Here is a 16950-nt window from a genome sequence, read left to right as displayed (position 1 = left end):
AAATAAAAGTGCATGCAAGAAGTTTAAAGGGATAAAAGCCCCATTGTGGAAACAACGGGAGGTTGGAATGGGCCAATTTGGTATGTCACAACCTCTGGAGGGCTGCCCTCCAGCTCACCCCAGTGCCATTTGATATTTTGTTTTTCTTTTAGTCTACCTAATGATTCTCAACTTAGAACTGTAAAACTGCTTAGAGTATCTGAGTCAGGGCCAGCACATGCAGACTCAAGGAGATTCTTTACAATTAAGTGAATGAACCCAGTGAGGTCAGTGTTGGCCTTCCCAAGTCATCCTGTTGACGTGAAGTGGGCCGACCTTGTTCTTGGTCTTCCCAAAGAAAACTCAGATAGGACCTCAGAACCAGCATTGGGAGTTTTAAGAATCTCATGGTAACTTTTATATTTTCTGTGTTAATGGTAGCAGAGAGATGATAATAATCATCAGTGAGGTTTGGGGGGTTATTTAAAATATTTTTTCTGGTAATATTTCAGTTTCTTCCTTTCATATCAATATTAGCACACTCCTTGCTAAACCAACTCCTTTTATGAGGTTGAACATTTAGGTTCATAAAAGTATATATATTTCAAGTGTATAATTCTATAATATATCATCTCTATATTGTATTATGTGTTCACTGCCCAAAGTTAAGTCTCCTTCCATCACCATTTACCCCTTTACCTTCTTCTGCCTCCCCCTAACTCTCTTCCCCTCTGGTAATCACCACACTGTTGTCTGTGTCTATGAGTTTTTATTTATTTGCTTAATCCCTTCTCTTTTCCACCCAGCTCCCCTATCACCCTCCCTTCTGAGAGTTGTCAGTCTGTTTTCTGCATCTGTGAGTCTATTTCTGTTTGGTTTGTTTGTTTATTTTGTTCATTACATTCTAAATGTAAGTGAAATCATATAGTATCTGTCATTCTCTGACAGGCTTATTGCACTTAGCATAATACTCTCCAGGCCCATTCAGGCTGTTTTCAAAAAGTAATATTTCCTTCTTTTTCACAGCCAAGTAGTACTCCATTACATAAACATATGTTTTTTTATCCACTCATCTACTGATGGAAACTGGGCTTCTTTTAAATGGTGGCTATTGTAAATAATTCTTCAGGGAACATAGGGGTGCATATATTCTTTCAAATTAGTGTTTCAGGTGCCTTTAGATATATTCCCAGAAGTGAAATTGCTGGGTAATACTGCAGGTCCATTTTTAATTTTTTGAGGAAGCTTCATACTGTTTTCCTCAGTGGCTGCACAAGTCTGCATTCCCACCAACAGTGCCCAATCATTCTCTTTTCTCCACATCTTTGTCAACACTTGTAGTTTGTTGATTTGTTGATGATAGCCACTCTGACGGGTGTGAAGTGATACCTCACTGTGGTTTTAATTTGAATTTCTCTGACAATTAGTGACTTGAGCACCTTTTTGTATGTCTAGTGGCCATCTGTATATCCTCTTTGGAGAAGTGTCTATTCAAGTCCTTTGCCAGTTTTTTAAATTGTATTGTTTGTATTTTTGGTGTTGAGTTTTATAAGTTCTTTATAAACTTTGGATATTAACCCCTTATCAGATATATCATTGGCAAATATGTTCTCCCATTCATTGGGTTATCTTTTCATTTTGTTGATGATTTCCTTTATGGTGCAAAACTTTTTAGTTTGATGTAGTCCCTGGTGTTTATTTATTTTTTCTTTGTTTCCCTTGCCTGGAGAGATACATCTGAAAAAACGTTGCTATGAGAAACGTCTGAGATTTTACTACCTATGTTTTCTTCTAGGATTTTTATGGTTTTGAGTCTTACATTTAAGTCTTTAAGCCATTTTGAGTTTATTCTTGTGTATGGTGTAATAAGGTGGTCTAGATTCATTTTTTTGTGTGTATCTGTACAATTTTCCCAACACCATTACTGAATAAATTGTCTTTACCCCATTGTGTGTTCTTGCCTTCTTTTTCAAATATTAATTGACTGTAAAGGCCTGGGTTTATTTCTGGGCTCTCTATTCTGTCCCATTGATCTATATGTTTGTTTTATGCCAGTACCATGCTGTTTCGATTACTATAGCATTGTAGTATACAGTCTGATATCAGGTAGCATAATTCTTCCAACTTTGTTCCTCTTTCTCCAGATTTCTGTGGCTATTTGCGGTCTTTTATGATTCCATATAAATTTTTGAAACATTTTTCTAGTTCTCTGAAACACATCATTGGTATCTTGACAGGAATTGTGTTGAATCTATAGAAATTGCTTTGAGTAAATGTTGCTATGAGAAATGTCCAAGATTTTAATAATATTAATTCTTCCTATTCATGAACATGGTATATGCTTCAACTTATTTGTATTTTCTTCATTTCATTCTTTATTGTTTTATAATTTCCCAGGTACAGGACTTTTATATCCTTGGTTAAATTTATTTCTAGATTTTTGGAGTTTTTTGATGCAATGTAAATGGGTTGTTTTCTTTGTTTCCCTTTCTGATAGTTCATCATTCATGTATACAAATGCAACTGATTTCTGGATATTTATTTTGTATCCTGCTATTTTATTGAATTAATTTATCAATTCTAGTAGTTTTTTGTGTAGAATCTTTAGAGTTCTCTATTTATAGTATCATGTCATCTGCAAAAATGAGAGTTTTACTTCTTCCTTTCCAATTTGGATGCCTTTTATTTCTTCTTCTTGTCTGAGAGCTGTGGCTAAGACTTCCAGTACTATGTTGAATAAAAGTGGTGAAAGCAGACATCCTTGTCTATTCCAGATATTAAGGAAAACACTTTTAATTTTTGTCCTTTAAGTATGATGTTGGCTGTGGGTTTGTCATATATGGCTTTTATTATGTTGAGGTATGTTCCCTCCATTCTCACTCTGCTGAGAGTTTTTATCATATATGAGATTTTAACAAATGCTTTTTCTGCAACTATTAATATGATCAAGTTATTTTTAGTCTTAATTTTGTTTATGTGGTTCAATATCCACATTATTGATTTGACATTGCATCTCCAGAATAAATCCCACTTGATTATGATGTATGTAATACATTTTAATGCATTACTGACTCTGGTTTGCTAATATTTTGTTGGGAATTTTAGCATCTATGTTCATCATGGATATTGACCTATAATTCTTTCTTTGTAGTGTCTTTATCTGGCTGTGGAATTACGTTAATGCTGGCTTCATATAAACATCTTGGCAGTTTTCCCTCCTCTTGAATTTTTTAGAATAGTTTCAGAAGGAGAGGTATTAGTTCTTTTTTCAATGTTTGGTAAAATTCACCTATGAAACCATTCATTCCAGGACTTTTGTCTTGGGAGTTTTTTATTGCTGCTTCAATTTTATTAGTTGTAATTGGTTTATTCAGAATTTTTTAAATTCTTCTTATTCAGTTTTGAAAGTTTGTGTGTTTCTAGGAATTTATCTATTTTTTCCAAATTATCCAATTTGTTGGCATATAGTTGTTCATAATATATTCTTACAATCCGTTGTGTTTTTGTGGTGTCAGTTGTTACTTCTCCTCTTTCATTTCTGATTTTATTTATTTCGGTCCTTTCTCTTTTTTCTTGATGTGTCTAGTTAAAGGTTTTTCAGTCTTGTTTATCTTTTCAAAGAACAAGCTCATTTTTTGCTTGTTTGCATAGTCTTTTGTGCTTTACTTAAAACCATCAAGTCTGTGGGAAGGTTAGACTTAAAATTTGTTTTTTTGTGTGTGCTATTTTTGTTCTGATGAGAGTGTATCTTTAGCTGCATGGAGTAAGATGAATTTTCTTACTCATGTGAAGGTCAATTACAGCATGCAGAATGAACCCAGATGTGGCAGGTGGATAAGTCCAAGTTTTAAGATAACTCAAAGAGATTGTTGAGCCTGGCTAGAACCAGAAGATTTGGGGCCAAGTTGATTGTTGTGTCTTGATGGGGAAGAAAAAAAAAGAAGAAAGACATGGAAATGTATAGTCCAGTTGTGGCTGTGAAGATATGGCTTCAGAAGCCCTGCCTGCTCCCTGTTAACTCTGTGTTTGTTTGGGTGTTTTCAATATGTGCAGTGGGTAGCTTTCAGGGAATGGTCATCCAGTGATAGGGGATTTGGAACCCTCTGATGAATTTTTCCCTTTCACAGTTCTTGGGACTTCACTGGGAGGTTCTAATTCCAAAGAAGCTTTTACTTTGAAAGCTTCAAATGCCATTTTACTCTATAAATTATATGTGAAGTGAAAGGCTTATTTACTCTTAGCTCCATTGCTCTTAAACCTCTCAACTTGTCTTGCTGGTAAAATTTATGTTCATGGGAGAAAGATTATTTTTATTTGTGGTTTTGTATGAGTTTTTATTTATGCTCATTCAACAAATATACACTACACACTTGCTAGATGCCAGGTACATGAGCAAACTGCCTGTTTGAGAGCTTGTGTAAAGTCTTGGTTCTCAAAGATCAGAGCCTTGCACTTTTGGTCCTGGGTCGAACCACAGACACAGGGAATGCTGGTAGCCATGTTCTTGTCATGGCTGAAGCCCTTCGGGGGATGGTTCTTTGAGGAACTACCTTGGCTGAGGCTTTCTTGGTTGAATCTTTAAGTACAGCAACACAAGTCAAGGCTTCCTGTTGAGTAATATAACCTGGGGGGAAAAAGTGAGAGAAACTTTAAGGTCAACAATTTTACAAAACAAATAAGTGAACAACACTGCAAATACTCAGAGATTCACAAAATTTCTTCTACTTTGCAGGATAGAAACAATTGTATTTAGCATATCCAGATTGTATGATTTATTAAGACAGGAAGTATGTTTTTCTTCATTTGCATTTATCATTCAGTAGATTAATAAATACACAGTTATTGATTATCATGACAGATCATTTGGACAGGGACTTGAGCCAAGAATCTTCATGTGAATTGATTATCATCAGTAGCAAAACTTTCTTCAATCCAGAAACAGATATATTCAATCTCTCTGTATTTATTTATTTATTTATTTATTTATTTATTTATTTATTTATTTAACAGTGTTACAGATGCCCCCACTTCCCACTGGAGCACATTTGAGAGGTAGCAAATCAATGTTTCTGTCTCTCTCCCACTCCATCCCTCCCCTCCAGTCTCTCTTTAAAAAAATCAATGGAAAAAATATCCTCCGGAGAGTATTAAACAATATATATATATATATATATTTACACACACATATATAAATTGATGTTATTGGTATGGGTCAATTTCTGAGGTCTCTGTTCTGTTCCATTGCTCTATATGTCTGTTCTTGTGCCAATACCAGGTTGTCTTGATTACAATGGCTTTGTAGTATAATTTGATATCTATATTGTGATCCTTCTAACTTTGTTCTTCTTTCTCAAAACTTCTGAGGCTATTTGGGGTCTTTTTTGGTTCCATAAATTTTTGGAATATTTGTTCTAGATCTGTGAAATATGCTTATGCTATTTTAACAGGGATTGCATTGAATCTTTAGATTACTTTGGGTGGTATGGACAGTTTAATGCTGTTAATTGTTAATTTTTAAGATACAGCCTGCAGACCACCTACACAATCATCTGGCTAAGACCACTTTTAATAATACTTTAAAAAAATATTTTAGTGCAAATGGAAATTTTAAAAAGCTGGAGTAGCAATACTTATACCAGACAAAATAAACTTTAAAACAAAAGCTATAATAAGAGACAAAGAAGGTCACTGCATAATGATAAAAGGAGAAATCCAACAAGAGGATATAACCCTCGTAAACATTATGCACCCAACATAGGAGCACCTAAATATATAAAACAAATCTTGATGGGCATAAAGGGAGAGATCAACTGTAACACAGTCATAATAAAATACTTTGACACCCCACTGATATCAATGGATAAATCTTCCAGAAATAAAATCAACAAGGAAACAGTAACCTTAAATGACACACAAGATCAGATAGATTTAATAGATATCTTCAGAGCATTTCACCCCAAAGCAGCAGAAGATACATTCTTTTCAAGTGCACATGGAACATTTTCTAGGATACACCATATGTTAGGAAACAAAATAAGTCTCAATAAATTTTTAAAAATTGAAATTATATCAAGCATCTTCTCTGACCAAAATGGTATGAAAGTAGAAATCAGTCACAAGAAAAAAAACTGAAAAATACACAAAAACATTGCCATAACATGTTACTAAATGATGAATGGGATAATAATGAGATCACAGAAAAAATCAAAATATACCTTGAAACAAATGAAAATGAGAACACAACCCCCAAATCTATGTGACAGAGCAAAAGCAGTCCAAAGAGGGAAATTCATAGCATTTCTTGAAGAAACAAGAAATATATAAATTTACACTTAAAGGAACTAGAGAAAGAACAACTAACAAAGCCTAAAGTGAGTAGAAGGTAAAAAATAATAAAGATAGGAGAAGAAATAAAATAGAGTATAAAAAAAAAACACATGAAAGATCTATGAAACCAAGAGCTGGTTCTTTGAAAAGATAAACAAGATTGACAAACCCTTAACCAGACTCAGAAATGAAAGAGAAGAAGTAACAACTGACTCCACAGAAATATACAATTTTCCAAAACTGCATCAGAAAGAATAAAAAAATCTGAATAGACCAATTACAATTAATGAAATCAAATCAGTAATCAAAAAACTCACAACAAACAAAAGTCCTGGACTGGATGGCTTCACAAGTGAATTTTACCAAACATTGAAAGAACTAACATCTATCCTTATCAAACTATAGAAAAATTTTAAGAGAAGGGAATACTCCCAAGCTGATTTTAAGAGGCCAGCATTACCCTAATTCCAAAACCAGATAAAGACACTACAAAGAAAGAAAAGTATAGACCAATATCCCTGATGAACATAGATGCTAAAATCCCCAACAAAATATTAGCAAACCAGAGTCAGTAATACATGAAAATGATCAAGTGGGATTTATTCTGGAGATGCAAGGTTGATACAATATCCACAAATCAATAATGTGAATATTGAATCACATAAACAAAATGAAGGATAAAAATAACTTGGTCATATCAATAGATGCAGAAAAAGCATTTGATAAAATCCAGCACCTATTTATGATAAAAACTCTCAGCAAATTGGGAATAGAGGAAATATATCTCAACATAATAAAGGCCATGTACAACAAATCCACAGCTTACCTCATACTCAAAAGGTAGAAACTAAATGCATTTCCCTTAAGAATGAGAAAAACCTGGGATGTCTACTTTCACCACTTTTATTCAATGTAGTACTAGAAGTCCTAGCCACAGCTTTCAGACAAGAAGAAGAAATAAAAAGTATCCAAATTGGAAAGGAAGAAGTAAAACTGTCATTATTTGCAGATGACATGATACTGTATGTAGAGAAGCCTAATATTCCACAAAAAACTACTAGAACTGATAGATGAATTCAGTAAAGTAGCCAGATACAAAATAAATATCCAGAAATCAGTTACATTTGCATACACCAATGATGAACTTTCAGAAAGGGAAACAAAGAAAATGACATTTACAATTGAATCAAAACCCCCCAAAATCTAGGAATAAATTTAACTAAGGATGTAAAAGATCTGTACTGAGGAATGAAATTAAAGATGCTATAAATAAGTGGAAGCATATACTGTGTTCCTGAATAAAATGAATTAACATCATTAAAATATCCATACTACCCAAAGCAGTTTATAGATTCAACACAATTCCTATCAAAATACCGATGATGTATTTCACAGAACTAGAAAAAATATTCCAAAAATTTATTTGGAACCACAAAAGACCCAGAACAGCCACAACAATCTTGACAAAGAAAAACAAAGTTGGAGGAATCACACTACCAGATATCAAACCACATCAACTACAAGGCCGTAGTAACTGAAACAGCATGGTACTGGCATAAAAATAGACGTATAGATCAACAGAACACAACAGAGAGACCAGAGCAAGGGAAACAAAAGGAAAAATAAATTAATTGGACTACATGAAACTAAAAAGTTTTTGCATAGCAAAGGAATCCATCTATAACATGAAAAGACAACCCACTGAATGGGAGAACATATTCGTCAATGATACATCTGATAAGGAGTTAATAACCAAAATTTATAAAGAACTTATAAAACTCAACACCAGAAAACCAAACAGATCAATTTAAAAAATGGGGAAAGAACCTGAATAGACGCTTCTCTAAGGAGGACATACAGATGGCCAGTAGACACATGAAAAGATACTCGAGTCACTAATCATCAGAGAAATGCAAAATAAAACCACAATGAGATATCACCTCACACCTTTCAGAATGATTATCATCAATAAATCAACAAACTACAAGTGTCGGGGAGGATGTGGAAAAAAGGGAACCCTTGTGCACTCTTGGGGGGAAGGTAGATTGGTGCAGCCACTGTGGAAAGCCTTATGGAGTTGCCTCAAAAAATTAAAAATGGAACTGCCTTATGAGCCAGCAATTCCACTTTTGGGAATATAACCGCAAAAACCCAAAACACTAATTTGAAAGAATATATGCACCCCTATGATCATTGCAGCATTATTTACAATAGCCAAGTGTGATTCAGTATATGAATGGATAAAACAGATGTGGTACATTTACACAATGGAATACTACTGGGCTATAAAAAAAGAACGAAATCTTACCCTTTGGAACAGCATGGATGGACCTGGAGAGTATTATGCTAAGTGAAATAAGCCAGTCAGAGAAAGACAAACACCATTTGATTTCATTTATAAGTGTAATCTAATGAATAAAATAAACAAACAAAATAGAAACAGACCCATAGGTACAGAGAACAGACTGACAGCTGTCAGAGGGGAGGGTGACTGGGGGCTGGGTGAAAAACCTTAAGGAGTTAAGCAAAACAAACAAAAACTTATAGACACAGACAACAATATGATCACTACCAGAGGGAAAGGTGGTGGAGAGAGTCAAGTGGGGATAAATGGTGATGGAAAGACACATGACTTTGGGTGGTGAACACACAATACAATGTACAGATGATGTATTATAGAATTGTACTCCTGAAACATATGTAATTTTTTAACCAGTGTAACCTCAATAAATGCAATAAAAAATATAATAAATTAAGTAAATGATAATGCTTTTTTAAAATGCAGATTTCTGGTACTACTCACAATACGTTTCAAATCGGAAACTTGGAAAGTTAGGTTTGGAAAATTTGCATTTTAATAACATACAGAGGTGGATTTTATGTGCACTAAACATTGATTATTCTGCTTCTAGGTTCATTGGCTTCTAAGCAGGTTTACAAAGCCACCAGATGATGTTTCTGCTACACTTCAATCATTGTGACCAGCTGAATCCTGACTCTGCCATTTATTAGTTACATGACCCTTATCAAATTTTTAACTTATCCATGTCTCAGTTTCTCTTGTGGAAAATGTGGGTTATAAAGGCATCCACCATGTAAACATGTTTGAATTTTAAGTAAGATAATATTTGCAACATGCTTAGAGCAGTAGCTGGCATATAGGAAGACCTAATAAAAGATAGCTACTGTTATTGTTTTTGTTATTAAATCACTTGCAAAAAGATCTTTTCTTTTTGAACAAATACAGAAATAACAGTATAAGTAGATGTGCTAACGCAAAATGAGTAGTTTTGTTACAGGCACCCAAAACACCAGGAAAGGTGCTATGGGACAGCCCCCTGAGTTGAAGGGAAAGGGCTGTCCCCTCCTTTGTTCTTTTCTTTTCATATGAATGAATTTAAACAAATGACTCCAGATAATTGAGTTGTGTTAAAGCAAATTTATTAAAGAATGTAAAGCATGCAAATTTATTAAAGAAGTAAAGGAAGCAAATCTATCATCCAACAGGAAGCACGGATGGGCTCTCAGCTAATCTGAAGAGTGAGTGTGGTGGGAGGTTTCTGCCTTACATACTTTTCTGTCCTACAGATTTTTAAATTTCTCTGCTAGATATCCTGCTACAGGTTAACTCTGAAGGTCTCTTTCCCTTTTACTTTGTTATGGCTTTCCCAGAATTTACGAGAAGACCCTGGCAATTCAATCCCAAGATTGCTGGCTTCTCTGTTTAAACAGTGGGATGAGATAAGACTGTGCTCTTCCTCCACCCGCCTCCCTCCTCTCTGCTGTCTCTTAGTTAGTTTAGGATGATTTAAGTTATGTATTCTCTAGTTACATTAAGATTCCTCCTCTTCTCCCCCTTCCTTTCCCCCTCCTTTCTTGCATTCTTTTAGTTAGTGGTGGGGGGGTATTTAGTCTTTGCTCTCAAGTGTCCTTGGTTGAGGAAGATAATGGCTTGTTATTATTTACAAGCTACCTGCAAGCTCCCCAAACTGTTTGGCCATGTTTAACTTTCTTGTCTCAGTTTCCCTATTCCATTTGCTTAGGAGTTTTCCTAGCTTCTCACTATTCTATAACAGTTTAGGAAGATAAATAAATAAATAAACCTCTATGTGAGTTAGGAGATGTATGTAATAGAGAGGAGCTGAAGACTGAAAACATTTTTGAGAAGAAAAGAGATTTCACAACAATTACTGTAGGTTGTCGCTTATGACCTATGAAGGTCTTTCAGAACCATTATTTCATTTGTGCTTCATAAAATCCCACAAGGTTCATGAAAGAGGAGGGAGAGCATAGCATGGGGATGAAAATTCATAACCTTTGTAGGCCATGGTCCTAACTGACATTTACTATTTGTGTGATCTTGATCAAGTTATGTAACCTGCTGAGCTGCAGTTTCCCACAGCTGTGAAGTGGGGAGAAAATGAGAAAGTACATGTAGAGCTCCCCACACAATGTCTGGAACATGGTAAATGTTCAACAGTATAAATATTCCTGTTGTGAGTAAACCAAATCTCTTGAGTTCACACAACCAGCAAGGGGCTGAGCTGTGGTTTGAGCCCAGACCATCTGCCTGAGGCCATGGCTGTTTCCACTAGATCAAGTTCCTGTAAATCTCAGAGTTGCTGACATTTCATAATAATCTGTCCTCCAATTTCTTTAAACCCTCTTAATTTACGCATAGAACCTTGCTTTCTAATGTCTGGAATACTTTTTTTAAAAAAACCACATTGATAAAATAGCCATTGACAGAGAACATTCTGCTTGAATTTTTTTTATCAGGAAACTTGACTTCTGGCTGCAGTGCAAGAGTCCCTTCTTGAGGCATTTGGTCCAGGTCAGGTAGTTAAACTCACCAAGCAGCTGCTGGAGCTGAAGGCTGTGAATATAGCGGGTCTGCAGGGCCTCCCACTGGGACCTGGAGTTGTAAATCCTCATGATGCTGTAAAAGTAGCGCTGCTGCCCCCGGGTTAGGTCCTATCAAAGCACAGCAGGTGATTCTGATGAGCTGGTGAAGTTTATAGAGTTAAGAGTGTGATGTATTCAAAGCTGACTTTCCCTAAATAAGATGCTTCTCACTCTTGCTCTCGCTCTCACTCCTCGCTCTCCTCTCTCACAAAACAACAATTGGGTCGTTTCCTTACTTAGTTTACTTAAACAATCTTCCACTGGCCTGAATAAAGGTGAAATGGCTAAGTAAAAGGTTCTAGGTAAGTAGGTCAAAGTATTGGGCTGAGGGAGATCCAAGGATTTTTTAGTTTTTAAAATGTATCTATTATAGTCCTTTTTGAGGAAGGTAGGCTGTGAGAATCTACACAGGCCCTGAAGTATGCCAGGCCTCGGGATGGGTAAAAGAGAACTTTCCACTGAGTTGTCAGTAAGCAGGGGATATAGGCAGATGAATAGATGAGTAATGTGCTAAGGGTTCAACAGAAAGAAAAAGGAACTCTGCGTGCAGCAGTCAAGGAAAGTTCCTAAATGAGAAGATCAACACATCTAGTCTTTAGGGTGAATAGGAAGTCCCTAAAGGGACTAGAATCCTGGTCCTAAAAGGCATCAGCATCACCTGGTACTTGTTAGAAATGCAGATTCTCAGGCACTATCCCAGATCTATAGAATCAGAAACTCCGGGGGTGGGGCCCAGCACTCTGAACTTTAACAAGTCCTCCAGGTAATTCTGATACATGCACACTAAAATTTGAGAACCATCTGACTAGAAGAAAAAGAAGGGCTAATTAGAGGGAGAAAGTGGTACAATTTTTCTTATAGGGCACACATATCTGTATATATTGGGAAGCAGACTTTTCCTTTACTTTAGCCAGAATATAGAGTCTGAGCTGGAAAAGGCTATAGAGTTGGGCAGGGGAAGATTGTGGAAACCTTTTGTGCTATGTTGAGTTTAAAGATTGCCCCCCCCCCCTTTTTTTTTTTTATGAGGAACCATTGAAGGTCTTTAAGGCAGTGGTTCTCAATAGGAGTGATTTTGGCCCTCAAGAGACGTTTGGCAATGTCTGGGGGAATTTGGGGGATGCTACTGGTATTCAGTGAGTAGAGGCCAGGGATGCTGCTGAACCTCCAGCTCTTAAGACAAAGAATTATCCAGCCCCAAAATGTCACACCTTAAGCTGACCAGATTTGCATTTTAGAAAGATCATTCTGGCCCTGCTGTGGAGAATGAGCTTAAAGGAAAACAGACCACTGGTGTGGAGACCATTCAGAAGGCTGCCATCTCTTCTAGGGAAAAACAAAAGGGCCTGGGCTTCAATTACTATTATACACCTAATATATCTTAAGTGCTTATTATATGCAGGTGGGGAAACTGAGATAGTGACATCAACATTCTAGAAAAATCAAGATAAAATAAGTTCACCCCAGGCCAAAAAAATCAAAACAATGACAAAGTTTTAAAATCTAGTTGATAACCATGTTTTAAATCTAAACCTAAGATATTTATTTATAAAAATAAAGTGACTTTTATCTGTTAGAAATTTTGTGTGGAGTTGAAATATGTGGATCAGTTTTTGTTTGGTTGTTTTGTGTGTGTTTTTGAGGTCCAGAGTGAAAGCAGCAAAACCAAGTACTTCACAATTCGAGACATCATTTCAGCTTTAGGGTTTCTGAATTAAATGTTTTCAAAGATAATACATTTGAAGAAGAATATGGATTCCTAATTAAGCCTTTTCAAATGATTGAGAGCAATATAACATGAAAATTCCAAGCCAATTTCAAGAGCAAAACTCCAACATGCAATGGGAGTTTCCATTATATAAGATAAAACTTTAAACGTTATGGTTTTATTTAATAAAAAGAAAAACTCTACTTTTCCTTAGTAGAACTATCAGCTTCCAAAACAAGAAGTAACAATGACATTTCTAACATGCTTATCCAGTTGCGTATTCCTTTTTGAGGGGGTGGCAGAGAACTGAAATGTTTACAAAGAATGTTGATGAGAATGACTTGAACTAATTTTTACTGAAAGGAGCGAACTTGACTCTCTAGCCAGGAGCCAGCGTGCGGTCGGTCAGTGAGATTCCCGTCGCCGGGGTGGGCCTAGGGTTAGGGCAGCCACGCTCATTTACTCCCTCACACACGCTCTCAGCCTGCTCTGAGCGCTGCACTAGGCTCAGTGTTTTCCCAAATGCTGGCCAAACGAAGACATAGAGATTCCTCAAGCCTTGAAGGAGAGACAATCAAGGTCCCCTCATCTGTGAATAAGGCTGTACCTTCATTAATGAAGTGTCACAGGCAGACGGAGGGACTCGAATGCAAGGAATCTGTGCACCATTCCGAGGCTTTCGTTGTCTTTTCCGTTTTCCTCCCATTCTTTATCCTGTACCTCCCAGGGACAACAAGGCACAGCGTAAGATTGCATTTGGTTCAGCCAATTTTGAGAATGCGCCTAAGTAAATAAGTAAGCAAGTAAATAAATAAATCTTATGTCTTTCAAAGAATGAGAACTTTTCTTACATGTTTCCAAGTAAGGGACCTCACCAGACTGCTTAGTTCTATGCTTTTCCTAATTCTCATCATTTTTAAATTTTATTATTTTTAAATTGATTTTTTGAGAGAGAGAGAGAGAAATATTGATTTGTTGTCCCACTTATTTATGCATTTACTGGTTGATGTTTGTATGTGCCCTGACCAGGGATCAGGGATTAAACCCACAACCTTGGCATATCAGGCGATGCTCTAACCAGCTGAGCTACCCTGCCCGGGCTCTATTCTCATCTCTTTTTTATGGGAGGAATAATTCAGAGCCCTATGTCCATGTGCTTAACTCTGTTTGAAACAGGTAGTTTGTAGAGCCATACCATGTCACAGCAGTTACTTATTGAAATTTTCAAACATTTATTATCTTCTCTGATTCTAAAATTAATAGATATCATTATGGAAAATTCAGAAATAATTAAAAATTGAAAAAAATAACATCAACCATAATCTAACTGCTCATAACTATTGTTGGAATTTGATTGATTTCCTTTTATTAATTTTTTCTGGGTTCATTGTTTGTGATTTTAGAAAAGAGAGATCATGCTCTACGTATTATGCATTTTCCCAGCTCATATTTAGTGGCAGTATAGTATACCTTTACATCATTATCCATTTCTTGCACATTTAGATTTGCAATTTTATAGCGTCATACTAAAAAGCAACTATTAAACCTAGCCACATTTTTTTGCCACTTGCCTGACAAAGATACAAAATGAAGTCACACCTGCTTATGAGTAAGACTCCTTTCCATGTGATTTAGGATTTAGAATCTGAGGAGTACATAATAATTAAAATATTAACAATCTAAGAAGAATAGACATATTGGAATGAGGTTGCCAAGGCACAGAATGGAAACACTGAGCATTTCCCCCTCTGTTCACAGTTTTGCCCCTGGCAACAATGCCTACCTCATCAGGTTGTGTGATTAACTGAGATCGTGAATATGGAATGCTCTCACTTTATTCCAGCTCCTTCTTTCTCTCCTCTGCTCTATTGTATGCTCATGCACATGTATGCATACAAGCGAACACATGAACACACACTTAAGAAGTATTTTAACATGTGAGAAAACTTTGGTTCTGAGTTCACAGACCTCAGGCTCAGTCATTCCAAAAGAGAAATATGTTAGGAAAACATCAGTCAGTATCTCCATGTATCTTGTTTCCATGATAAGAACTTATAAGTCAAACTATAAATATTTTATTTAATACTGTTTTCTTTCAACGTGCATTCCAGAAACCATAACCAAGATATATTCTTTTAATGTCTTCTGTGATAGAAGTCCTGTACTCAAATCACTTCAATATCCCTTCTCCCATTTTCCAGATCTGTAGAGCAGAGCATAAATATTTTTCAAAGCTGGAAATATTTCTTCTTTTCTTAAATAGCATAAGAAAATGACTGATGATATTTCTCATGGCAACAATTTATGTGTGCTTTTCTTGAGCTATTGCTGAGAAAGCCCATCTTACCTATTCAAGTGGTCTGTACCTGACAAAGTTTGATTAAATGGGAATTCAGGAGGAAAAAATTACAAAATAACTTATATCTGAAATAAAAAAAGCATGCTTGCTTAAAAGAAACTTACCTTGTATTGTTGTCTCCCCCTTTTTTAAAAGCCTTCATTCATATTCCAAGTAATTTTTTACAAGGTCTCTTTCTTCTTGCAGTGGTGGGGGTGAAAATTCAATCTGTTGATAAGCTGATATCCAAGCAACATCATGTGATGAAACAAAGAGCCGGGGGAATTTGGCCTCATGCCTTTTTCTGCTTCTGGACAACATTCAACTGCACAGTTAAATTTTTTTCTTCCAAATTTAGTGTCTAATCATGCGTCAACTTCTAAATTTATCATATCTGTGTCACATGCAGACATAGGGGAGGAAAGTACATGGAGACAGAGAGGCTGAATGTTAAAGATCAAGTAATCCATTGAAACAACAGGCCATTACATGAATATTTCCCAGATTTGGAGTCAGTAGTCCCCACCCCCATTGCTCAGAATAATGAAAGAACCTAAATATAAAGGTACAGGCATGAATTTGACTGTGGTAACCTACGGAATTGTCGCATAGTTCAAGATAATGTTCCTTTCTTAATTTTTGGAGGAGTATATCTTCCGTATTTGATCTTGGATAGAGGCTACATATGATGGTAATGAACCTATGGCACAAGATTCTTGCCACACTGATGTCTTCAGCGTAAGTCTCATATTTTAACCTGATTCATGAGAGCAATCCTATCCCTTCCCCTGGGCTAGCATTATTCTTACAAACTTCCTTTCTTTCTTGAGAATCCTCTATGAATGCCAGCTTTATCTGCAAAGATTAAAAAGTCCTTAGAGAGAATAGAAGAAGCATGCCAAAAGAAAACCACAAATTAAAAATTCTTGGAGGCTAAGAGGAAGAAAAACACAGGGAGATAAGATTTACAAATTGTATAGCTTAAAGGAGGAAGGACTCAACAGATACAAAAAGTCTGCATTTTAAAATTATTTAAATGCAAATCTTCTGGGGAATAAAGATGGCACACACAAGAGTCCATAAATGCCAGTAAATGTCACAAAACCTCTCACTGGACCTGCAAGTTTGGTGATTCTCTACTGAGAGATAAAGAAAAGTTGCATGCAGAGTTGACGTTGTCAACTGAGTCTTCATTGAATGTTTTTCCAGGAAATGATGAAATGCCTTCTGGGACAGAACACATATGCTGACTGTTACCCACACATGCTGATTCAGAACAGTGTGCATTAGTCTCCGCCCAATCAGAAAAACAGAAACAGATCTAGGTGTTCAATGGAGAAGGAGTTTGATGTAAGGAATCTGTTACAAAAGTATTCGAATAGGCCAGAGAAGCAAAACAAGAAAGATTAGCTGATCCAAACATTGGTAATTACACTCAAATATGATCACACCTAGAGCTGGAACACGCAGAGGAAAATGATTTTACCCAGAGTCCGTGAACACTGCATCCCTGAGGCTGCTTCTGTTGGGACACTACTGCCTGAGCAGCAACCCAGGACGCACCAGTCACCAGCCACCCTTGCTTCTATCTTCTTTCCAAAGCTGCGGATGTTGCATTTGTGATCACCATTGTCACTACCCCTGCTGCTGCTGTTGCTGATGTGCTTGCTGTTGCCTCCACTGCCACAGATGC

At 36.2% G+C, this 16950-nt stretch overlaps 1 protein-coding gene across 3 annotated transcripts; it reads right to left on the bottom strand.

The window, feature by feature from the left end:
• Positions 1–3297: 3297 nt before the first annotated feature.
• Positions 3298–15771, bottom strand: FAM216B (family with sequence similarity 216 member B). Of its 3 annotated transcripts, none has more exons than XM_081128917.1 (4): positions 15383–15586; positions 13527–13639; positions 11160–11280; positions 3298–4603 (listed from the first exon to the last, which is right to left on the bottom strand). In XM_081128917.1, exons 2-4 carry the CDS (start codon positions 13623–13625, stop codon positions 4419–4421), a joined length of 405 nt encoding a protein of 134 aa, XP_080985043.1. In that variant the 5' UTR covers positions 13626–13639; positions 15383–15586; the 3' UTR covers positions 3298–4418. The 3 variants fall into 3 exon arrangements, with proteins under 3 accessions (XP_080985043.1, XP_080985042.1, XP_080985044.1); XM_081128916.1 differs by having other exon boundaries at positions 4271–4603; positions 13527–13702; positions 15383–15771; XM_081128918.1 differs by having other exon boundaries at positions 4296–4603; positions 13527–13633; positions 15383–15758.
• Between the last annotated feature and the right edge of the window lie 1179 nt (positions 15772–16950).

Source organism: Miniopterus schreibersii, assembly GCF_964146895.1.
Source record: "Miniopterus schreibersii genome assembly, chromosome: 2".
NCBI lineage: Eukaryota > Metazoa > Chordata > Mammalia > Chiroptera > Miniopteridae > Miniopterus > Miniopterus schreibersii.
This window is presented reverse-complemented; position numbering and strand designations above follow the sequence as displayed.

Coding starts and splice junctions, on each gene's coding strand:
- FAM216B (XM_081128916.1), bottom strand. CDS start 13,625: ATGGGAGGAAAACGGAAAAGACAACGAAAGCCTCGGAATGGTGCACAG. Junction 11,281..13,526: donor GTGACACTTCATTAATGAAG/GTACAGCCTTAT, acceptor GTGCTTTGATAG/GACCTAACCCGGGGGCAGCA. Junction 4,604..11,159: donor TCAGCTCCAGCAGCTGCTTG/GTGAGTTTAACT, acceptor TTTTCCCCCCAG/GTTATATTACTCAACAGGAA.